General features: G+C 46.2%; 1 protein-coding gene across 2 annotated transcripts in view; it reads right to left on the bottom strand.

The window, feature by feature from the left end:
• The window catches only part of colq (collagen-like tail subunit (single strand of homotrimer) of asymmetric acetylcholinesterase), a 223836-nt gene that overhangs the window by 78753 nt on the left and 120506 nt on the right, over window positions 1-24577 (bottom strand). For both annotated transcript variants that reach the window (XM_085988586.1, XM_085988587.1), the window contains 7 exons: window positions 19507-19551; window positions 19330-19356; window positions 18536-18607; window positions 16701-16763; window positions 5025-5051; window positions 4439-4483; window positions 4224-4259 (listed from right to left, as the gene is read on the bottom strand). In XM_085988586.1, coding sequence (XP_085844712.1) covers window positions 4224-4259; window positions 4439-4483; window positions 5025-5051; window positions 16701-16763; window positions 18536-18607; window positions 19330-19356; window positions 19507-19551 — 315 coding nt within the window. The remainder of the gene's footprint in view (window positions 1-4223; window positions 4260-4438; window positions 4484-5024; window positions 5052-16700; window positions 16764-18535; window positions 18608-19329; window positions 19357-19506; window positions 19552-24577) is intronic.

Raw genomic sequence — 24577 nt, 5'->3', positions numbered from 1 at the left:
GCCACTCAGTAGAGGGTGTGGCCAGCTTTCCTTTTATATGGCGGTGGCCATCTTTATTTTGCCCATGGTTGTGTTGTTGGAGGGCTTATTTTTTGCGTTAGGCTGACGTTGAGGCCCGGTTTGAAGAAATGTGGAGTGACTCCTCCCCAGTTTGTGGGAGTGAGTCGTTTGTTGGGCTTTTTGTGGGGCCCGTTTATTGTTTTTGGGGATTCATGTGGGAAGGGCTTTTCATTTTTGTGTAATAAATAATTATCTTTATTCATGCAGTCTCCATGGTTGTTCTTCTTAGTGTTTGTTGGCTTCGCCGGCTGAGGGCTTGCGGAGCGGCTGCATTCATCTTCCCTCATGGCCCCTGGCCATTCCCTGACAGGGGGCTTAGAAGTACCGTGTAATAAGGTGGCGTCGTGCGGCCCTTGGCCCTGGTCGCTCCCTCCTGGGAACGTACTCCTGCTCCTCCTCCTCCTCCTCCTCATGCTCCTCCTGCTCCTCCTCCTGAGGTGCTGGTCCAACGTCAGGTGGCAGTGCCTGAGTCCTGCGGATAGCCAGGTTGTGTAGCATGCAGCAAACCACCACAAATTGGGAGACCCGGTCCGGCGAATACTGGAGAGCTCCTCCGGAGCGATCAAGGCAGCGGAACCGCTGCTTGAGGACCCCAATAGTTTGCTCGATGATGTTGCGGGTGGTTTGATGGCTCTCGTTGTAGGCCTCTTCAGCAGCGGTCCTGGGCGCGCAGAGTGGGGTCATGAGCCAGGTGCACAAAGGATAGCCTTTGTCCCCGAGTAGCCATCCTCTTGGGGGAGGCTGTGCCTGGAACATGTCATGCACAGTACTCTGCCGCAGGATAAAGGCATCGTGGCTGCTGCCTGGGAAGCTGGCATTGACTGCCATGATGCGCTGCTTGTGGTCACACACCAGCTGCACATTCAGAGAATGGTAGCCCTTCCTGTTGCGATACTGCTCGCCATGCTCCAGAGGGGCCCGCAAAGCCACATGCGTACAGTCAATGGCGCCCTGCACCAAGGGGAATTCCCCGAGTCTGGAAAATCCCAATGCGCGCTGATGCTGGCTCTCCAGCGCCATGGGGAAGGAGATGAATTGGCTTCTCCTTCTGAACAGTGCTTCGGTCACCTGGCGGATGCAGCGATGTGCGCCGTACTGGGAGATGTTTGCTATGTCCCCAGCAGCGTATTGGAAGGAGCCGGTGGCATAGAAGTTCAATGCCACCGTCACCTTCACTTCCACCGACAGAGACGTCCTGCACCTGAGCTTTGGCCGCAGATCTCGGCGAAGCAGGTGGCAGATCTCTGCAATCACCTCCTTTCAGAATCGGAGCCTTTTAACACATCGCGCGGCACTCATGTTTAGGTAGGAGCGCTGCTGGCGGTATAGCCTGACTGGGTAAGGCCTACGTGGCCGACGCCTGTAGCCCCCTCTGCCTCTAGCCAGGGCTGCCCCTCTCACAATGCGTCTGCGAGCCCTACGGACATGGAGCTGCAGCTCTGCGTTGGCACCCCATGCAACCCCCATCAAATCCTGGCAAACACTCAAATTTCCAAAAGGCCACTTGCAGCGCTCTGGCCTGAGTCCAAAAATACCTGACCTCTTGCTGCTTGAAACCAGTTAGCTATCCTCCTTGTTGTGTCTCCAGAAATGCGTTGCACAAGAGTGTTTTCTGAAAAAAGGCTGGCCTTTATACTGGAGAGCACGTCCCCTTTAATTTGCGCCCCCCGGGGCCCGCGCTGGTTGTGTTGCGTTCCTTTTTCCAAACGCTCCGGCCGCCAGCCGCACAATGGGGTGGTCCGACTGAAGTTTGGAATCGGGGCGGCCAAAGGGCGTTGCACGAGGATGTGACGTCATTTTCTGCGCGCGCATCCGGGCGGGCGCTAAACTTTGCACCGGCGCTAACGGGCAACTTAATTTGGGGCGGGACGCAAACTGCGCTGCGCCCGGGCGCTACACGCATAGCGCCCGAAAATCACTTCTCTTAAGGCACTAACTGCTGGCGCTAGCAACTGAAAATCTAGCCCTTGATGTTTTTAATTGCGGTGGATGCACATTCAAAGTGGCCAGAGGTAATAAAAATGTCCTCAACCACCACAGAAAAAACCATCACAGTCTTACGAACCATATTCACCAGAAATGGGCTGCCTGAACAGATTTGCTCCGACAATGGACCACAGTTTGTGTCTGAAGAGTTCCGGAGGTTCTTAAAGAACAATGGTGTTAAGCATTACACATCCGCCCCATATCATCCAGCCACCAATGGATTGGCTGAGAGGTTCGTTCAAACATTCAAGAAGGCTATCAAGGCAATGTGTAATGAAGACATACCCCTACAACACAAGGTGGATAATTTCTTGTTTGCCTACCAGAATGCGACACATGCGGTTACCAACCAAACTCCAGCCATGATGTTCTTCAATCGAAGACTAAGATGCCGCTTGGATTTGGTTAAGCCAAACATCAGAAGAGATGTGGAGAACAGGCAGTTTCAGAATATGAATGAAAGGCCAACCAGGAGTTTTAAGATAGGTCAACCAGTTTTGGCCCGGGACTACCGCACAGAGAAATGGCAGCCAGGAACGATCTGCACACGGCAAGGACCTCTAATGTATACCGTGGACGTTGGAGAGAGCATTGCAAGACGCCATGCTGACCAGATTCTAGAGTCACTGGAAAACGTCAAATCCACACCACGATCCAATACACCTGGTGATGAAACCGAAGTACCAATTGCATCTACCTCAGGATCGGTGATATTGGAAGCAGACGAACCAAACAATGACGTTGATCCCGAATCAACTTTGCCAGAAGAACCTGATACCCCAAAGAAGCGTTATCCGGACAGAATCAGGAAGCCTCCTCAAAGACTGAATTTATAATTGCTTAACTTCAGCTAATGTATCTTGCAACTGTAATTGTAAATATGTTATTTAATTATTAATCGAATGTTATGTACTGTTTAGCTAAAAGGGGAGGAATTGTAGTGTATGTACTTTGAAGAAGGAACTATATTCTGCAGCCCCTGTATACTGCAGTACCAGTAGTGACCACCCCTGTATATAAGCCTGTGTAGTAACCTTGTATAGTAGTTCCAGTTTTGTCTCCATTCAGTAAACACCTGTTATAACCAACTCCTGCAGTCCGTGTGTCAATTACACACGGACGTTACAAAAAGTAGTTATGTAAGAAAATCATCACTGCACACATTTTAATCCTTTCATCCTGGAATAAATGAAGCAGTAAGAGGAGGTTGCCCAGATGCAGTACTGGCACAATCGAACCTGAGCAATGAATACTTTGCATGAATGGAGAAACTTAGATATAATATAGTTACAATTAGGAAGGATATATGGCAACCTGTGTGCACATCAATAATTGTTAAACAGCCTTCACACATGGAATATATATCTTTATTTATAGCCTGCAGTATGCCCCTGACGCTGTGCAGATCTATCACATTGTCACTGCTCTGTCTGCAATATCTGTGAATTTTTCTTTGCTAGCAAGATGGCCCTTAATGCTGTCAACATACAGAAAGTGGCCACTACATAGGTCAGATCCTTGTCTACCCTTCACATCATTGGCTGGAACAGCATTAATGGAATGGGACACAGTGAAGCCAGTTTCAATTGAGGGCCACCAATACACCACACATGAGATTTATTAACTTTGCAATATAATATCTTTCCACGCAAGTTATTGTTATGCTGGCAATAATAAACTCAATTGTCCAAATAAAAATAACATAGAGAAGCATGTCCTCTAAACATCAATTTGGCAACATGCGTTAAATGGGTGGGAACTCCCAAAACTACTGCTCTGCAACAAGGCATGACATCTAATGCTGACAGTCATTTCCAGTCTATCAAGTAGACTACTATTATTATTTAAAATTACTCAGTCTCATTGTCTTCAGTACTGGGTAGTAAATAGGCAGGATGAGAAAACATTGTATTCTTTTGCTTTATTTATTTTCTACCTCTAATTGTCATTTTTCCTATTTTCAGTCTTATTTCTATCACCTTCTCCGTTTTTAGCTTTTGATTTCTTGCGGTCACTCTATTTGCAGGATGTGACGTATTCAGCCAATTATAACCTAGCTTTAACTCTTCTATTTTTAATGCAAAATGTAAATCATGGTACCAGCACAGGCATGATGGGCCGAATGGCCTCCTTCTGTGCTGTACCATTCTATGTATCATTCTATGGTAGATACTTACTTTCTGTCCCAGCATTCCAGGAAGACCCATAACACCCTGAAATTTAAAGAGAGATTCTGAGGGTCAGTCATCTTGTCAGAGAAGCTTTTGCATTTATTTCTATTTCTCAAGTCACAACCATACTGTATAATGCCAGAATAACAAATTAGGACAAATAGTATGCGTATAATATATACCATAATCTACACTACAGATTATATGACAATGGCTCTTACCATTTCTCCTTTGATTCCTTGTTGACCCCTTTCACCTATTCTCCCCTGCAAAAAGCACACTTTGTTAGTTTTTTCATTTTTAACCAGTCAGCGAACAAATAAATGTAATTAGAAATAGTATTTTGAACATGATGAACAATTTTTTTTTCCTTTTCCGCTATGGTTTTCTGCTCGCCCATTCTGAAAGTGCTGACTCCTTGCTGGGGTACAGTTACCCCACGGGAGGTACTGGGCACCCTCCAAAGCAGCCATTATTTATGCTTGAGCCTACTTGGTGAGCATTGATAGATTCTATCCTCACCTGACATCCGCTTCCAGCAGAGGTAGTTGGGTAACAATCAGGACTAAGAACCTGAATCAATTATCCCGTCCCTAATACAGGGACATTGAAGCCAACTGTAGCAGCTTGCTCACACCACAGCAGCAATCAGCTAAGTCAGCGCAGACCAGGCACTGAACCTCAGAGCTTCCTGGTCTATATGGCTCAGCTATACTGTTTTCACCATTCAGCCATCAAGGAACTGAAGGCAGATTTCAAAAATTAAGTATTATTAGATGAGTTTATTTCCTTTAATTATTTACTGACCTTTTCACCTTTTTGTCCAATTAAACCCTAGAAAAACAGAATACAAATGCAATTAATTATCTCTTCTCTTCAGTCAAGGGATTAACATTCCTCTATAATATGGACAAGAATCAATATAATTTCTTATGGTTCCTTTCTCCCAATGTGCACTGATGTATACAGTCAGATTTTCCTGATCACCTTACTTAACAAAAATCTATCAACCTCAGTCTTGAAAATTTCAATTGGCCCAGCATCCACAGCAGTTTAGGGGAGAGAGTTCCAGATTTCCCTTTGTGTGAAATAGTGCTTCTTGATATCGCACCTAAATGATCTAGCTCTAATTTTAATATTATGCTCCCTAGTTCTAAGTTCTCCCATCAGAGAAAATAGTTTCTCTGTATCTACCCTATCGATCTCTTTATCATTTTAAACACCTCTATAAGATCCCCTCTTAACCTTTTAAGCCCAAGGGAATACAAACCATATTTATGCAGTCTGTCCTCATAATTTAACTTTTAATCCCTGGCATCATTCTGGTGAAACTGTGCTGACCCACTCCAAGGCCAATAAATCCTTCCTGAGATTTGGTGACCAAAACTGGCTGCAGTACTCCAGATGGGGTCTGACCCAAGGTCCTGTACAACTGAAGTATCACTTCCTCACTTTTGTATTCCAACCCCCTTGAGATAAAGGTCATAATTCCGTTAGTCTTTTTAATTACTTTTTTTTTAACCATGCACTAGCTTTTAGTGATTTGTGGACATGGACACCTAAATCCCTTTGCTCCTCCACAGCTCTCACCATTAAGAAAATATTCCAATTTGTCTTTCTAAAATCCAAAGTGGATGGTGGCACACTTCCCCACATTGAACTCCTTCTGTCATAGTTTTGCCCACTTACTTAATCTGTCATTGCCCCTTTGTAACTTTCTGCTCCCATCTACACAACTCACTGTGCCTGTTAATTTAGCGCCATCTGCAAACATGGATATGCAATTCTCTATTCCTTCATCCAAGTCATTAATATATATGGTGAAAAGCTGAGGCCCCAGTACAGAACCCTGGGGAACATTACTTGTCACATCCTGACAATCAGAGAATATTCCCTTTATCCCTACTCTCTTCTTCATATCTCCCAACCAATTTTCAACCCATGTGACAAGGTTACCTCCTATTCTGTACGTGTTCATTTTTGCTAATAATCGCTTGTGCGGAACCTTATCAAATGATTAAACAATCAAGTGTAATTTGTTACTGATGCTGAAATACTTTCACAATCCTAGACTGAAAAATCCTTTAAAAATCATATTAATTTCATAAATGCAGATTGATAGTTTATAAGTCAGCAGTAATGCAGTTACAGGACAGAATTTTACCCCACTGAGTAGAAATTCCAGCCACACTCGTAAATCCTCTTGTACGAGCCTCATCGTGGTTCAAGGGCACGGAACACACTGGCAATTGGCATCTGCACTGCCAGTCCCTGGTTGCACAAAAATGGAGGAAAACAAAAATACCCAACCCCTTCCCCTACATGTTAAATTGAAACAGTATGTTATAAATAGTAAGATATCAGGGAGACATTTGAAAACTATAAGCCAATTGCAGGGTTCAGGTGTCAGTCATAAATGACTTCATTCATGACTTCATCTGAACTCCATGGTTGGATTACAGTCTTGTGATCACTCCTAAGTATTTTCAAAAATATTAATTGTTTTTAATATTTATTTATGCTGCTAGGTTAGCATTATAATATTTTGAGACCAAATGATGTCTTCCTTATGTTCCTAGACTGTTAATTGTGACAAAACAAAGATGTTTTTGACAGATTACAAAGCCATTGCTTGGTCTCGTCAAAGGTGTGACTTTTAGATGTTCATCCCATTAGAGGCAATAGCTATGCTCTGGCCGATCACATCTACAATTCCTGTGTAGGCCTGTTGTGACTACACATTTTAATCAGCATGCATCTGTTTTTGCATATACATTACAAAAACAACTTGATCTCCATTTTGACCGTAGGAACAAGCCGTCTTTTTCCATTGAGTGCACTATAGATAGCTTTCCACACCATGCAGATGCCATTCAGATGTGTTACAAGTAAATTTAGTGAGAGCTGCAATACCTGCCTCAAAGAACAGCTGATTGTTGCTGTACATCAGCTTCACTGGCTCTGGCTAAATCGAACATTAGTTGCAATATATAGAGTAACCTACATTCCTCGATGTGTTATATAGGGATCTGACAAGACTTTGAGTAAGTCTGTTGAGGGTCTGGCAAAAATACAACAGGATAATAAGTGACTGGGGAAATGCACTTGAGTGTTTTGATCATTCGTGCATGTTCAAGCCCAAATCTAAGAGACACTCTTATGCCACATCTCCTATCTCTCAGCTATTTTAATGGAAGCAGATTTTCTGTCTTCATGAATCTTGTTTCTTAAACATTGACAAGTCTTGCTCCATAAACTAAAGAACTGAGTTTGAAATTAAAACAACTAAGTTAGTTTGGAGTGAGGTGCAAAGTTATAGGTTTATTTTAGTCCCTATTCTAATGTCAGATTATTCTATGATTTGAGTAACTAGCATATGCAGTCTTGAATGCAGTACTGAGGGGTGTTGCATTGTTAAAGATGCTGCCCTTTGAATGAGATGTAAACCTTATCCTAGAGTCCTGGCGGATCATATAACTAGGGCTGTAGTGAGGGCTTTAAACTAACTAGTGGGGGGGAGGTTCCTAGAGAGCAAATAATAAAAATGACAACAGAGAAGGTCATAGACTTAGGTAGCAGTGGGGAAATTAAAAACCAGAGCGTGTCAGGAAGGGGCAGAAGGCATGGAGTAAAAGGTAAAGTGATAAAAAGGGCAAAAACAGGAACTAAGTGTCACAAAACATATTTGAAAGTTGTCTATCTGAATGCACGTAGCATTCGTAACAAAATAGACGAGTTAATGGCACAAATAACTACATATGGGTATGATCTTGTGGCCATTACAGAAACATGGCTGCAGGGTGACAATGCCTGGGAATTAAACATACCAGGTTATTTAACAATCAGGAAGGACAGGCAGGAAGGAAGAGGAGGTGGGGTGGCTATGTTAATAAAGGAAGGAATCACTGTAATACAGAGAAATGATATTGGGTCAAAAGATCAGGATAATGAAACAGTTTGGGTGGAGGTAAGGAATAATAAGGGGAAAAAAACACTAGTGGGCGTAGTCTATAGGCCTCCGAACAGTTGCAATTCTGTTGGACGGATTATCAATCAGGAAATAGTTGAGGCTTGTAATAAGGGAGCATCTATAATTATGGGGGATTTTAACTATCATATTAATTGGACAAATCAAATTGGGCAGGGCTGCCTTGAGGATGAGTTCATTGAGTGTATTAGGGATGGGTTTCTTGAGCAGTATGTAACTGAACTGACCAGGGGGCAAGCAACCTTAGATCTGGTCCTGTGTAACGAGACAGGATTAATTAAAAATGTCCTAGTAAAGGATCCCCTTGGAATGAGTGACCATAACATGGTTGAATTCCATATTCAATTAGAGGGTGAGAAGGTTGGATCTCAAACAAGCGTGCTAAGCTTGAATAAAGGAGACTATGAAGGTATGAGAGCGGAATTGAATAGAGTAGATTGGGAAAATAGATTAAAGGGTAAGACGATACATGATCAGTGGTGTACATTTAAGGAGTTATTTTACAACTTCCAAAAAAAAAATATTCCACTGAGAAGAAAAGGGTGCAAAAGAAAAGACAGCCATCCGTGGCTAAGTAAAGAAATTAAGGATAGTATTCGACTAAAAACAAGGGCATATAAGGTAGCCAAATCTAGTGGGAGGATAGAGGATTGGGAAAACTTTAAAAGACAGCAAAAAATAACAAAAAGATTGATTAAGAAAGGGAAGATAGATTATGAAAGTAAATTAGCAAAAAATATAAAAACAGATAGTAAGAGTTTTTATAGTTATATAAAAAGAAAAAGGGTGGCTAAAGTTAATGTTGGTCCCTTAGAGGATGAGACCGGGAAATTAATGGTGGGAAATATGGAGATGGCAAAAACACTGAATGAATATTTTGTATCAGTCTTTACAGTAGAGGACACTAAGAATATCCCAACACTGGACAAACAGGGGGCTATAGGGGGGGGAGGAGCTAAACACAATCAAAATCACTAAGGAAGTGGTACTCGGTAAAATAATGGGACTCAAGGCGGCTAAATCACCTGGACCTGATGGCTTACATCCAAGGGTCTTGAGGGAAGTGGCGGTAGGGATTGTGGATGCATTGGTAATAATTTTCCAAAACTCCCTGGACTCAGCAAAGGTCCCGGCAGACTGGAAAACTGCTAATGTAACGCCCTTATTTAAAAAGGGCAGTAGACAGAAGGCTGGAAACTATAGACCGGTTAGCCTAACATTTGTGGTAGGTAAAATATTGGAGTCCATTATTAAGGAGACAGTAACAGGACATTTGGATAATCATAATTTAATAGGACAAAGTCAGCATGGTTTTATGAAGGGGAAGTCATGTTTGACAAATTTGCTGGAGTTCTTTGAGGAAGTAACATATAGGGTGGATAAAGGGGAACCAGTGGACATAGTGTATTTAGACTTCCAAAAGGCATTTGACAAGGTGCCACACAAAAGATTATTGCTTAAGATAAAAAATCACGGGATTGGGGGTAATATTCTGGCATGGATAGAGGATTGGCTATCTAACAGAAGGCAGAGAGTTGGGATAAATGGTTCATTCTCGGACTGGCAATCAGTAACTAGTGGTGTTCCACAGGGGTCAGTGCTGGGACCCCAACTCTTTACAATCTATATTAACGATTTGGAGGAGGGGACCGAGTGTAACATATCAAAGTTTGCAGATGATACTAAGATGGGAGGGAAAGTAGTGAGTGAGGAGGACATAAAAAACCTGCAAGGGGACATCGACAGGCTAAGTAAGTGGGCAGAGATTTGGCAGATGGAATACAATACTGGAAAGTGTGAGGTTATGCACTTTGGCAGGAAAAATCATAGAGCAAGATATTATCTTAATGGCAAGAAACTGGAAAATACTGAAGTACAAAGGGATCTGGGGGTCCTGGTGCACGAAACTCAAAAGGTTAGTATGCAGGTGCAGCAAGTGATTAAGAAGGCCGTTGGAATGTTGGCTTTCATTGCTAGGGGGATAGAATATAACAATAGGGAGGTATTGCTTCAGTTGTACAAGGTATTGGTGAGACCGCACCTGGAATACTGCATACAGTTTTGGTGTCCATACTTAAGAAAAGACATACTTGCTCTCGAGTCAGTACAAAGAAGGTTCACTCGGTTAATCCCGGGGATGAGGGGATGGACATATGAGGAGAGGTTGAGTAGATTGGGACTCTACTCATTGGAGTTCAGAAGAATGAGAGACTGTTGAGATACCGCGGCAAACGTGGGAGTCAAGACCAGAGTTAGTGAAACACAACTGCTTTAATCAACCTCATGGCAAAGAGGAACTGGAAAAGCCCACGCAACCACTTAAATACTCCCCAGACAGGAAGTGCTCCCGGCATGCTGTCCCTGCGGGAAACAAGTTGCTGGAGGAGAGGGCCCCCGGCTGGGGGCATCTGCTTAAACTGTCCGTGCCGCCGTGAGCGGATTATGTCCAGTGGTGGCGTGTCGCCACAGAGCTCCCCCCAGAATCCGCTTAGGAGGAGTGGACGAGTCGTGACGGTGGTCTAATGGTTCTGCCGGAGCGGCTCTGAGTGTCGCCGGTCTAGTTGGTGGGGCCGGGCGGTTCGCCGCCGGCTGTGCTGGCTTGCTGGCGGGATGGCCTCTAGTTGGAGGTTGGGCCACGGGGACCTGTTCCCCTGGTTGTGTGTGTGCTGGTTTGAGCCGGTCGATGGAGACTGTGTCGACCCTGTCGCCGAGTCGCAGCTTGAAGACCTTGTCCCCGGTTTGTAGTACCTCGTACGGTCCGTCGTACGGGGGTCGCAGGGGTCTGCGGTGCGCGTCGTGTCGCACGAAGACGAAGCGTGCCTGCTGTAAGTTTGGCGGGACGTGAGGTGCGAGTTCGCCGTGATGGTTGACCGGAAGTGGGGCGAACTGTTGAGCGGAAGAGAAAGAGTTGAGCCGCTGCTGTTCGGCCGACCAAGGCGTGGTAGCCTCCGGAAGGAATTCGCCTGGGACGCGCAGCGGTTGTCCGTAGACTAACTCCGCTGCCGAGGACTGGAGGTCTTCCTTGACCGCGGTGCGTAGGCCTAGCAGCACCCACATTAGGCGGTCAGTCCAGGTACTGTCCTGCAGGCCGGCGCGGAGTGAGGCCTTGTGTGACCTGTGGAAGCGTTCACACAGCCCATTGGCCTGCGGGTGGTACGCCGTGGTTCGGTGGAGCGTCACCCCGAGGTTGCGTGCTGTGGTCGTCCAGAGTTCGGAGGTGAACTGGGCGCCTCTGTCGGAGGTTATGTCGGCTGATACGCCGAACCTTGCGACCCAGGTGTTAACGAACGCCCTGGCGATGTCGGCTGTGGTGGTGGAGGGCAGCGGCACTGCCTCAGGCCAGCGTGTGTAGCGGTCGACCATCGTGAGGAGATAAGTTTGGCCTTGCGATGGCGGCAGAGGACCGACGATGTCGACGTGTACGTGGTCGAAGCGGCGGCTGGGTACCTCGAAGTCTCCCAGGGGTGCTTTTGTGTGTAGCTATACCTTAGCCCATTGGCAGGCGAGGCAGGAGGTGGCCCAAGTCCGAACATCTTTGCTGAGGCCGCGCCAGACGAAACGCTGGGAGAGGAATTTGACGGATGCGCGGGCACCCGGATGGGAGAGCGCGTGTAGCGCGTCGAAGATGCGGCGGCGCCAGGTTGCAGGGACGACCGGCCTGGGTTGGCCGAGTGAGACGTCGCAAGTGACTGCCGTGGCTTCGGGCCCGTGCGCGACCTTGGCTAGGCGTAGCCCTGGCAGGCTGGTAGCCGCCGAGAGGAGGTCTGGATCCGTGAGCTGGGCCGCTGCTAGTTGCGCGTAGTCGACCGCGAGGTGATTCGCACAGATGGCGGGACGGGAAAGGCAGTCGGCGACAACATTGTCTCTACCGGAGACGTGCTGGATGTCCGTAGTAAACTCGGACACGGCCGCGAGCTGGCGTTACTGCCTAGCGGACCAGGGTTCGGTGTGCTTGGCCATCGCGTATGTGAGCAGCTTGTGGTCCACGTACGCGGTGAAGGGGCGGCCCTCCAGGAGGAACCTGAAATGGCGGACCGACAGGTGGAGCGCGAGAAGCTCGCAGTCGAAAGCAGAGTATTTGACCTCCGGGGGGCGCAGTTGGTGGCTGTAGAAAGCAAGTGGCTGCCACGCGCCATTGACCCACTGCTCGAACATGGCTCCGACCGTGTGGTCGGAGGCGTCGGTGGTGAGCGCGACCCGGGCATCGGCCCTCGGGTGCGCGAGCAGGGTGGCGTCGGCGAGCGCGTTTCTGGTGGCGTCGAAGGCGGCTGACGTGTCAGTGGTCCAGGCTACGGCCATCTTGCCGGATTTACCTCGGAGGGAGTCGTATAGGGGCTTCATGAGGGCTGCAGCGCTGGGGATGAACCTGTTGTAGAAGTTCACCATCCCGAGGAACTCCTGGAGGCCCTTGATGGTTTTGGGGCGGGGGAATTGCTGGACGGCCTGCACCTTGTTGGGCAGGGGGACAGCCCCAGCAGGGGTGATGTGGTGACCGAGAAAATCGATCTCGGTTAGGCCAAATTGGCACTTCGCCGGGCTGAGGATGAGCCCGTGTTGGGCTAGGCACCCGAACAGGATGCGAATGTGTTCGAGGTGTTCCTGTTGGGAGGAGCTGTCCGCGAGAATGTCGTCTAGATAGACGAATAGGAAGTTCAGGTCCCGGAGGACTGAGTCCATAAGGCACTGGAAAGCCTGGGCTGCATTCTTGAGGCCGAAGGGCATCCTCAGGAACTCGAACAGGTCGAATGGGGTGATGACGGCCGTTTTGGAGATGTCCGCGGGGTGTATGGGGACTTGGTGGTAACCGCGCACCAGGCCGACCTTGGAAAAGACGGTTCGTCCGGCCAGTCGGGCCGAGAGGTCCTGGATGTGCGGCACCGGGTATCGGTCAGGGGTGGTGGCGTCGTTGAGGCGGCGGTAGTCCCCGCAAGGGCGCCAGCCTCCGCCGGGCTTGGGGGCGATGTGGAGGGGCGAGGCCCAAGGGCTGCTGGAGCGGCGGATGATGCCGAGTTGTTCCATGGTGGTGAATTCGGCCCGCGCGATTTCCAGCTTGGCTGGGTTGAGTCTGCGGGCGTGGACAGAAACCGGGGGGCCGGTGGTGGGAATATAGTGCTCCACACCGTGTTTGGCGGCTTTGGCCGAAAAGGTCGGGTTAGTGAGGGCGGGAAACTCGGCTAGAAGTGCCGAGTAGTCGTCCGTGGCTCTGGCGAGGCAGTAGGTCATCAGGCCGGCCAAACGGGCCGGGGTAAATGCGCCAGGGATGGGGGCCATAGTGTTGACGTCGACGAGGCGGTGCCTCGGAATGTCGACAAGGAGGCCGTGGGCGCGTAGGATGTCGGCGCCGATGAGTGGGCAGAGGACCCTGGCTGTGAGGAACTCCCAGCGGTAGCGGCGGCCTGCGAGGTCGAGCGTGGCCATGCGGGTGCCATATGTGCGGATGTCAGAGCCATTGGCTGCGGCCAGCGTGATACCCCGTGCGCCGCGTTGGATTTCGAGGGCGGAGGCGGGGGTGATGCTGTGCTGGGCCCCTGTGTTGCACAGAAATCGGCGGTTGGTGCTGTCGTCGGTGACGTACAGTAGAGGCCCCTTTTGCCCCGCGGCCATCGTGGGGGCTGGTGCGGCAGGGGGATTTGAAAGTGCACGGTGGCGTGCAGCGTTGGGCCCTAGTGCCAAAACAGGTGTGGTAGTAGCAGTGACCTGGAGTGGTAGGGCGGTCGGGCCTAGTGGGCCGGGAAGACCGCGTGGTCGTTGCCGTGAGGTCGGGCGCGACGTCGCGGGCGGACTGTGCAGAGAGCAGCCAGTCGGCCTTTTCGGCTATCTCATTCAGGTCCGTAGAGCCAGATTCCACAATGAGCGGGCGGATGCTGGCGGGGAGCTGCCGAATGAAAAGCGTGCGAAAAAGGGCGTCGGTGTTTTTGTCGTCCGAGAGGGACAGCATGTGGCGAAAGCAGATCCGACGGTGAAGCGTCACCAAGGCCGGGGAGGTCGAGGAGTTGGCAGTTGCGCTGGTAAGAGGACGTTTGAAATTTTTTAAGGAGCGCAGCCTTCAGATGTTCATACTTGCCTTCCGCTGGTGGCTCCTGCAGCGCTGCCCAAACCTTGGGGACTGTGGCGTAGGTGAGAGAGGCGATGAGGTAGTCGTACTTCGTGGCGTCGACTGTAATGTGTTTCAGCCGGAATCTGGACTCAGCTTGAACAAACCAGGCTTCGGCCAGGTTCTCCCAAAAGTCCGGTAGTTTAACCGTGACTGCGTTTGTATCCGCCATGCTAGCTTAGGATTCGTCCTGAGCGTCGGGGTCACCAGTGTTGAGATACCGCGGCAAACGTGGGAGTCGAGACCAGAGTTAGTGAAACACAACTGCTTTAATCAACCTCATGGCAAAGAGAAACTGGAAAAGCCCGCGCAACCACTTAAATACTCCCCAGACAGGAAGTGCTCCCGGCAGCCTGTTCCTGCGGGAAACAAGTTGCTGGAGGAGAGGGCCCCCGGCTGGGGGCGTCTGCTTAAACTGTCCGTGCCGCCGTGAGCGGATTATGTCCAGTGGTGGCGTGTCGCCACAAGGCGATCTTATTGAAACATATAAGATTGTGAAGGGGTTGGATCGGGTGGATGCAGGGAGGATGTTCCCGATGATGGGTGAAACTAGAACTAGGGGGCATAGTCTTAGAATAAGGGGCTGCTCTTTCAAAACTGAGATGAGGAGGAACTACTTCACTCAGAGGGTGGTAGGTCCATGGAATATGCTGCCCCAAAAAGCTGTAGAAGCTACATCATTACATAAATTTAAAACAGAAATAGACAGTTTCCTAGAAGTAAAGGGAATAAAGGGTTATGAGGAGCGGGCAGGAATTTGGACATGAGTCTAGGTTCGGATCGGTCATGGCCCTATGGGTAGCGGAGCGGGCCCAGGGGCCGTGTAGCCTGATCCTGCTCCTATTTCGTGTGTCTAATTCTGTTAGATTCAGGAGATGGTTCTGTGATAGTAGATTGGCGGTTACGATCAGATCAGCCATGATCTTATTGAATGGCGGAGCAGGCTCGAGGGGCCGATTGGCCTACTCCTGCTCCTATTTCTTATGTTCTTATGTTATGTTCTTATCCAGTGGTTGAGGGTAAAGATGTTAAAGATCCCATGGCACTCTTTGAAGAGCAGGAGATCCCAACATTCCTCTCTCAAGCAACACCCAATGAAAAATTAACTGATTGTCCTATTAGTAGCATCGTGGTGTACACAAATGGATGTTCCACTTATCTATACAACGGTAGGCAGTGCAGTTCAAAGTAATTCCTTCTATGTGAAATGCGGTGATGTGATAAGGTGATATATAAATGCAAGTCTTTCTTTCATTCTAGTAGTACAAAATACAATCTTACTTTCCTATTGAAAATAGAATTGCTAGCTTTTTTTGATCTTGTTACTTTGTAAGGAAGTTTTTTATTTTTAATATCTATCTTTGGAATGTGATTGGACACATTAAATTGTGTTATTGTAAGCTTCTTGTCTCTGGGTGAGGTAGAATCCATATTCTGTAGCTGTGGCTAGAAATTGTATTGTGAGGAAAACCAGGTCCACAGATGATGTAGCTGCATATCGCTGTGATGACACTAGCTGGTCACAATATGTTAATACGTAGCGTTGATCTCACCGGAGGCAATTCCTAATACAGGTATTTATCTGCATAGTTATAATATTGATTCCGGTGATTGTCAGCTCATCACATTGGTTGCTGGAGACAATTTTCTTTTGGGTGGGGTGGGAATGACGACACTGATCCTATCAAGGTCATTTGATGACCACCGACTGATTCTGAAGGATAAATGGGACAGCCTTCCCCAGTTCATCTGTTCATCTCGAGCTTCTATACTGGTGCTTGAGTGGAGGTGGCGGGAGGAGACTCTCATGGTAGTTAGATGAAACGTCATGTCGAAGTTTTAGGATATAGATGCCGGACCAGATTTAGTATTATAACGAGAGTTAGCAAAACATTGCAAATTTTGTTATGTTTGTATTTGAGGAAGTATATGTTAGAAATTCTGTAACCAAATGAAATCTGCTGTACTGAATTTATGCTACTGTTTAACTGTAACTTTTAATAGTTTATAGCCTGAAATACACTGTTGGATAAAGTGTTTATTCTTCCATTATCTAAAGACTAGAAGAAAACCAGACAACTCACTGTAAGGAGGGTTTATTTTTGACCTTTGGCCAATGCTTCATTATCAAATATTGTGTGTATAAAGACACACTCTGGTTCGTAGGGAGCAAGGGCTTGATTGTAGGAGTGGTCTTTGGCAATGAATATGAGAGAAATATCTGAGTAATAATCATATTGGCAGCATCTCACCTGACATCAAAATGAGGCTAATATCTGATCCTGCACAACCAGGTTTAGTTCCAATATGTTGCAGTCACTGGAGGCTTTCTTTCAATTACTGGATACTATGCTAAACATTTCTAGCATTAGGAGACACACAGGAAGTGGAAGTTACAAACCTTAGGGCCCATTTGTCCTCTTGCACCTGGCAACCCCATTAATCCTAGATCACCCATTTCACCCTTAAAATAAGAAACAGAAATGAGTTGTTGTTGTTAGCACTAACTTGCTGTATTGCAATGGCTCAAAGAGAGCCTGGACAACAATTCTAGGTGACTGCAATTCATCAAAATAATGCTCTACAATTCCATATCAATTGTTCTTTCTTTGTAACAATTAAGGCGATAGTGTCTTCAGGGAAAAGTAATTGACAAACACGTTTTATTTGTTTGCAAGTACATTATGTAATTACATAAGCAGCATTGAAACACTTTGGGGTAGATTTCTGTCTGTCTGATTTCATGGGGTGGGAGGTGGACATTATGAGCCTACCACTTGCCCATTGGAATCAACGAATTCATGTGATTGGGCGACATCAGAATAATTCTAGAGAGCTGGTAGTGCTGACTGGGCACTGACAGGCAGCTCACTCATCGCAGGAGGGGTGAGGTGGGGAGATTGCAGTAGCTGCTCTGCACAGCTGAAAAAGAAGTGGGATCTTAACGGGGGAGGAGGTAATCCCAGGGAGGGAACAGGGCAGGACCTGTAGCGGGTGGTGAAGATTTTTGTGGGGCCAGGAGGATCGTTCATGCTCCCCTTGACCCCACAAGAATCAGTGCACAGTGGTTTTTTAGCGTTTTCAGAGGTGCCTGCAATGGTCCCTTTAATGGCCGCTGGTTAGACTGTTCCACACCAAATATCAATGGTACCTGACAATTGTATACGGGTCCTATATTAAAGGACCCTGAATTGCATACCTTAATGAGGTGCTTGCCTGAAATGGGCGTGCGCTCTAGCCACCAAGATTGGATGGAAATGGCAGCAGCAACTGGGCTATAAGCAGTGCACTGCCATTTTCCCTGCGCTACTGCCCTGTTACCATCTGAAAATGAGGAGGAAAATCAGCCCCATTTTATCAGTTGTTCATGATCCTTTGATAGACATGACACACAGTTCTACTGACTCATCTGCTGCTACCCAAATAAGAAACGGTGCGCCGAAACTTTTTTCCGTAAATATAGTGCCCCTTTAAAGCTACCTCCCTATAATATGTTTGGAAACAACAGTGCTGCATTTTAACGGACTTTTGTTTTGTAATAGTTAATAAACGGTTTGCTTATTGGTTATGCAATTTCTCCCCATCCCCAACAAATGTAAATTTGATGATTAGAATTGCTATTCTATCAGGTAGATGATGGAGTCCCTGGTGTAAAATCACCCTCTGTACTCACCACACAACAGTCAGAAAAATAGCAACAATGTTTGTTCTGAATGCAGTGCATATTATCTACAAGAACAAATAGGTGGCACTGATTCAATACCAGTCTTTGCTGCCATGGTTTATGATGCTGTCAGACCCACTGTATTAAATTACAGCTTGATAATCCACTTGATAGTCTATAGGTCAATATTTAAGAGACAGCATGAAAAATGACATTGCAGATGTGTTATACTGCCTCCAAAAATGAAGAGGTCACAGCCACTGCAAAGGTCACTAATCGAGCAATAAACTTGAAAAAGGTTCCCACACAGTCCAAATTTTATTTTTAAACTTTTCCAGTCAACTATTTGCTAAAAAGTAAAAGTAGTTGGAGTTGGACACGTTGGCTAAACCATTTTTATTGTTATTGTCTAGTACACAAATTCGTTTATAGGATTAACCAGGTTGATAACTTGATCTCACCATTTTGTCGGGCATTTGTAAATTTGAACCAATTAGATCTGTTTAAGAGGAAGGCAGTATACGTCTGTGTGCAATGCATCTGCACGAATCCAGAAAGTCAACAGCCCTTACCTTAGGCCCAATTGGTCCTGGTGAGCCAGCTGGCCCTGGCATTCCATGGGGGCCTGGTAAACCTGCTCTACCCTTCAAAATAAATATTAAAGAATTAGTGAAATTTCTTTATTTGAAACAAAGTCAAGAAAACAGACACATTAAAAGCTTTGAGAACACACCTCTTGCTTTGAATGAATAACTATCAATAGTTAATAACTGACTATCAGTGTGCGTGTTTACTAAACAGACCATACATCATACCACTATTTTTAAAAGAAGTGCAATACTGCGCTTCATGTCCATTTACTGTGAGGTAAACAGAATGCTGAATTCTATTGCTAATTCAGTAGAGCACAAGTCAGAAGATGTCATGGTAAAACCACACAATGCTCTGCTGGACTGCAGCTTGAATACTGCGTCCTGTTTTAGTCACTGAGACACAAGGGAGTCGACCAAACTCTAAAGACGGTGCAGAAAAAAGCCTCAAGTCTGATCCCTAGAAACTCTAAATCTGATTGTATTTTTTTATTTAAAAGGTTAACAATCAAAATAATACCCTAAATGTAACTGATTCTCAAAATAAAGGTTACAATGAAAATGAAATGTGGAGCAATATCAATAAATGAGAGTCCTGGTTCTACACTCCACCTTAGAATTAAGGAGGCGGATGGGGGGAGTAACTTTAGTAGCGTTAGGGGATACCAGCTGTGCAATATTGAGCATATTTTATGTCAGAACATTTTTAAACTCCAATAGTAGAGGGACTGCAGAAGCTGATGAAAAGTATTGTTGTCGGCCTTAGCCTCACTTACTTTTCTTCCTGGCCTTCCGATTTCTCCCTAAAAGGGACAGAAACACATTTGGTTGATACCTGTTTCTTGCCCTGAGCTTGCAAAGCAATGACTGTAATTAGGCATTGTCACTTACAATATAAACACTGGAATTACTGAGCATAGCAAAGGAGATTGGAAAGCCACACACATACTTACGTTCTCTCCTTTTGGTCCTCTAATCCCTTGAATTCCTTGTGAGCCCTGTTGGTAAAAAAGTGCATTATTTCAGTTTCAGAAATTCCCACATAAGAGGCAAATGTCAAATGTCAAATACAACTACTGTATGTTCAACCTTTCCAGACCAATTGGTTTCATTTAAGTAAATAGCTTTGTAACTACATCAGGGTCTAATTTTTTTTAACCAGAAATGAATACGAACTCATAGCAGTGTACAGACCTACGCTTTCTGACAACTGAATATAGCAATGGTTACTAATACGGTCAGGTTTACTGTTCTTAAGTTGGCATAGGGACAAACAGATTAGAGGTTTAAATGCGTGGCTCAAAGACTGGTGTGGGAGGAAGGGGTTCATGGGGTACTGGCACCAGTACTGGGGAAAGAGGGAGCTGTTCTTTTGGGATGAGCTCCATTTAAACTGGGCTGGGACCAGTGTCCTGAGGAGCCAAATAACTAGGGCAGTTGACAGGGCTTTAAACTAATGAAGGGAGGAGGGGGTTGGGACAATTCTGGAAAGAGTAAATTTAAAAGCAGCGAGAGAAATGCCAAGGCTCTAGAGAAGAGTAGAGTTTTGGGTAAAAATAAGCAGAGTGGGTCAGGAAGGGACAGCGAGAGTAACAAAGGTAATAAGGCATCAGTGACTAAGGTAACATCAGGGAAAAAGAGGGAACAGGTTATTTTAGATCTAGTATTGTGCAACAAGAAAGGGTTAATTAATAACCTTGTAGTAAAGGGGCCTTTAGGGACGAGTGACCATAATATGATAAAATTTTATATTGAGTTTGAAAGTGATTTAGCTAAATCTGAAATTAGGGTCTTAAATCTAAACAAAGCAAACTACATAGCTATGAGGGGTGAGTTGGCTAAGGTAGATTGGGAAACTACATTAAAAGGTATGATGGTAGAGAAGCAATGGCTAGTATTTAAAGAATTAATACATAATTTACAACAAATATACATTCCTTTAAGGCACAAAAGCCCCACAGGAAAAGTGATCCAACTGTGGCTAACAATTATTCTCTGACTATATAAGCTGTGTCTTTATGCATCTCTCCACCTCACCTGACGAAGGAGCAGCGCTCCGAAAGCTTGTGATTTCAAATAAAACTGTTGGACTATAACCTGGTGTTGTGTGACTTCTTACATAAGGAAAGTTAAAGATAGTATTAGATCAAAGGAAGAGGCTTATAATGTTGCCAAAAAGAGTAGTAAGCCTGAGGATTTTAGAATTCAGCAAAGGAGGACCAAAAAATTGATAAAGAAAGGGAAAATAGACTATGAGAGTAAACTAGCGAGATGCATAAAAATAGACTGTAAAAAGGAAAAGATTAGCAAAAGTAAATGTGGGTCTGTTACAGGAGAAATTATAATGGGGAATAAGGAAATGGCAGAGAAATTAAACAAATACTTTGGTCGGAATTTTGCCAGTCCTCAGAGTGCGGGATTGGAGGCGGGATCACTGTCAAAATTGCAAAGATTGCCAGCGGGTAGGAAACCCGCTATCAACATGCCTCCAATCAATCTTCCCAAGTGTTGGGTCCCCGATTTGTGCATGGACCCGACACCTAGCGGCGGGAAGAGGATTATAACCACTTACCTGCCTGTTAACAGGTACTTGATACTAGTTAACAGGATCTTTTTCCATTTTGTTGCTTCTGCCTCGGGGTTCCCGACGTCCGGACACCACACCAGGTAAGTGTGGCGTGCTGTGAGTCTGCTGTAATGTTTCTGCATTGATGACAGCTGCAGAAGTGGTTTGAAGGATCCAATGGTCCACTGGTGAGTTTCAGAGGTAAGAAAATGTTGGGAAAATCATTTTTAATGCATTTACACTTTTCTGTAAGTAACAAGTTTTGAATTGGCTGTCTAGCCCCACCTCATTGGGAGAACCTCGCTCAACAATGACAGATCACTTCTGTAGCCTCACCTGCAGCTGCCATCTGTTCTAGCCTATGGAGGGATTAATTGGACAGCCTAAGTGCAAGAGCTCACCTTTGTCAGTGTTTGCAGTGCCTCAATGCTGTCAAACACTGAGAAATGAGCTGTCAAAGAAAAATTGTGTGTGGTCCCTTTAAGAAAACCGGCAGATGATGTGTCATCAAATGACGCCATCTGACCGGCTTCTTCTTAATTGGCCAGAAAGCCCACAGGACGGGTTTAACAAGGTCAATCGATGTAAAATCAGTTGGGGGTGGGACTGGAACCCAGAAACCAGCTGACCCACCTTTGTGTCTGTCTTCATGGAAAAAAACGCAAAAACCTTCCCGGAAATAGTGGAGAACAAAGGGTCTAGCGAGAATGAGGAACTGAAAGAAATTAGTATTAGTAGAAAAAATAGTACTGGAGAAATTAATGGAACTAAAAGCTGATAAATCCCCTGGATCTGATGGCCTACATCCTAGAGTTTTAATAGAGGTGATTATATAGGTAGTGGATGCATTGGTTGTCATTTTCCAAAATTCCATAGATTCTGGAATGGTTCCCGCAGTTTGGAAGGTAGCAAATGTAACCCCACTATTTAAGAAAGGAGGGAGAGAGAAATCGGGGAACTACAGACCAATTAGCCTGACATCAGTAGTAGGGAAAATGCTGGAATCTATTATTAAGGACGTGGTAACAGGGCACTTCGAAAATAATAATAGGATTGGGCAGAGTCAACACGGATTTATAAATGGGAAATTATGTTTGACAAATCTGTTAGAGTTTCTTGAAGTTGTAACTAGCAGAATAGATAAGGGGATCCAGTGGATATGGTGTATTTGAATTTTCAGAAGGCATTCGATAAGGTGCCACACAAGAGGTTATTACACAAAGTTAGGGCTCATGGGATTGGAGGTAATATGCTAGCATGGATTGAGGATTGGTTAACAGACAGAAAACAGAGAGTAGGAATAAATGGGTCATTTTCGGGTTGGCAGACTGTAACTAGTGGGGTACTACAAGGATCAATGCTTGGGCCTCAGCTATTCACAATCTATATCAATAATTTGAATGAGGGGACTAAATATAACATATCCAAGTTTGCTGATGATACAAAGCTGGGTAGGAATGTAAGTTGTGAGGAGGATGCAACAAGGCTTCAAGGGGATATAGACAAGCTAAATGAGTGGGCAAGAACATGGCAAATGGAATATAATGTGGTGAAATATGAAGTTATCCACTTTGGCAGGAAAAATAGAAAAGCAGAGTATTTCTTAAATGGTGAGAGATTGGGAAATGTTAGTGTTCAGAGGGACCTGGGTGTCCTTGTACACGAATCACTGAAAGTTAACATGCAGGTACAGCAAGCAATTAGGAAAGCAAATGGTATGTTGGCCTTTATTACAAGAGGATTTGAGTATAAGAGTAAAGGCGTCTTACTGCAATTATATAGGACCCTGGTGAGGCCACACCTGGAGTATTGTGTACAGTTTTGGGGGGGACAATTCAGTTGCTTTGCGCTTCCCATTAGCGCCCTGAGGGGGTGCTAATGAGGCACGAAGCAACTAGTACCTGGGCGCGGCGCTGCTAACACCTCCCACGAAATTCAGCGGGAGGTTAGTGGCGGCGGTGGCCAGTAGCGCCCCGTGGCGCTGCACCTCCGGCGATGACGTCATCTATGTCCGACAGGGTCAGGGGAGGATGGGGTGACGATAATTAAAGGGCAGGTGCCAGGCGGCCATTTTGTTTAGGCTGCCTGCCAGCACCTGCCCCCTCTGACCTCCTGCTGCGGAGCGCCGGTCACGATCCGTCAGCCTGGCACTCCTCTTGAGTGCTGGGCTCTTTTGCCGGCACCCCGCTCCCCGGTGGTCCAGTATGGCCCCAGTGCGTGCTGCGTTTGGCCCCTCCCTTTTAATCAGGGGAGGGAGGTCTGCAGTACTGCAGTGCTACGTGCTGCCGCGCATGGTGCTGCTGCACGTAGCACCGCGATGTTCAATGGGAGCGCCCCAAGGTGGAGGAGGAGCACTTCCAGTGGTGCCCCACCTCCTGCTTGGGTGGCTACCATTGAATTTCGTGCGCAGGGGCGCTAACTTTTTCGGGGCGCTAAAAGAAGTTATTGCCCCAAAGGGGGCATGAGCCAATTTCCCCCCCCCCACCCCCCACCCGGTCTCCTTACTTAAGGAATTATATATTTGCCATAGAGGGAGTGCAACGAAGGTTCACCAGAATGATTCCTGAGATGGGGGGATTGCCCTATGAGTACAGATTGAGTAGGCTAGGCCTATATTCTCTAGAGTTTAGAAGATTGAGAGGTGATCTCATTGACACATACAAAATTCTTACAGGGCTTGACAGGGTAGATGCAGGGAGGATGTTTCCCCTGGCTGGGGAGTCTAGAACCAGGGGTCACAGTCTCAGATTAAGGGGTCGGCCATTTGCACACGCACTTTAGAGGTATCTGCCTTGATAGAGGGAATGAAAATCAGAGTGGTGCCATGCCACTCCAACAGCAGTCCAGAGGCCCAAGAAGAGCAAAAGACAAACATCTCTTAAATTAGTAAAATTCTCTTAAAGTATCATATGGGCATTTTGAAAAAGGTAATCAATTCTCACTGAGATCAATTATCTCTTGCTGGTGCAGTCTTGAAAGAAAGACTTAAATTTATATAGTGCCTTTCACAATCACCGGACGTCACAAAGCACTTTACAGCCAATGAAGTACTTTTTTGAAGTGTAGTCACTGTTGTAATGTGGGAAACAGGGCCCTCAAGGAATTCAAAGGATTAGGGGACCAAAAGGAGAGAATGTAAGCGTGTGTGTGGCTTTCCAGTCTGACTTCGCTATGCTCAGTAATTCCAGTGTTAATGGCCCAGAAATTCGGGTCTCCACGGGTGAGTACGCATGGGGTACTCACCCGTAGGCCCAATGGAAGTGCCGGTTTCGTGCATGCACTGCGCATGCGTGGGAAACCGGAACTTCCATTCCCTTAAAGGAAGGGGTTCAGAGGTCGAACGCATACGCCGGAGAGGCAGCGTGTGCGCATGGAACTTACTTTTTTTTGAAGGGTTCTCCGGGAGGGTAAGTCTCCAGGAGTTACACATGTAAAAAGCAGGCGTAAGGCCTGCTTTT

This window comes from Somniosus microcephalus, chromosome 5 (genome assembly GCF_052327205.1).
Source record: "Somniosus microcephalus isolate GS21.2 chromosome 5, FLI_Smic_1.0, whole genome shotgun sequence".
Lineage (NCBI taxonomy): Eukaryota > Metazoa > Chordata > Chondrichthyes > Squaliformes > Somniosidae > Somniosus > Somniosus microcephalus.
The sequence above is the reverse complement of the archived record's forward strand: the minus strand, read 5'-3'. Positions and strand labels throughout refer to the sequence as shown.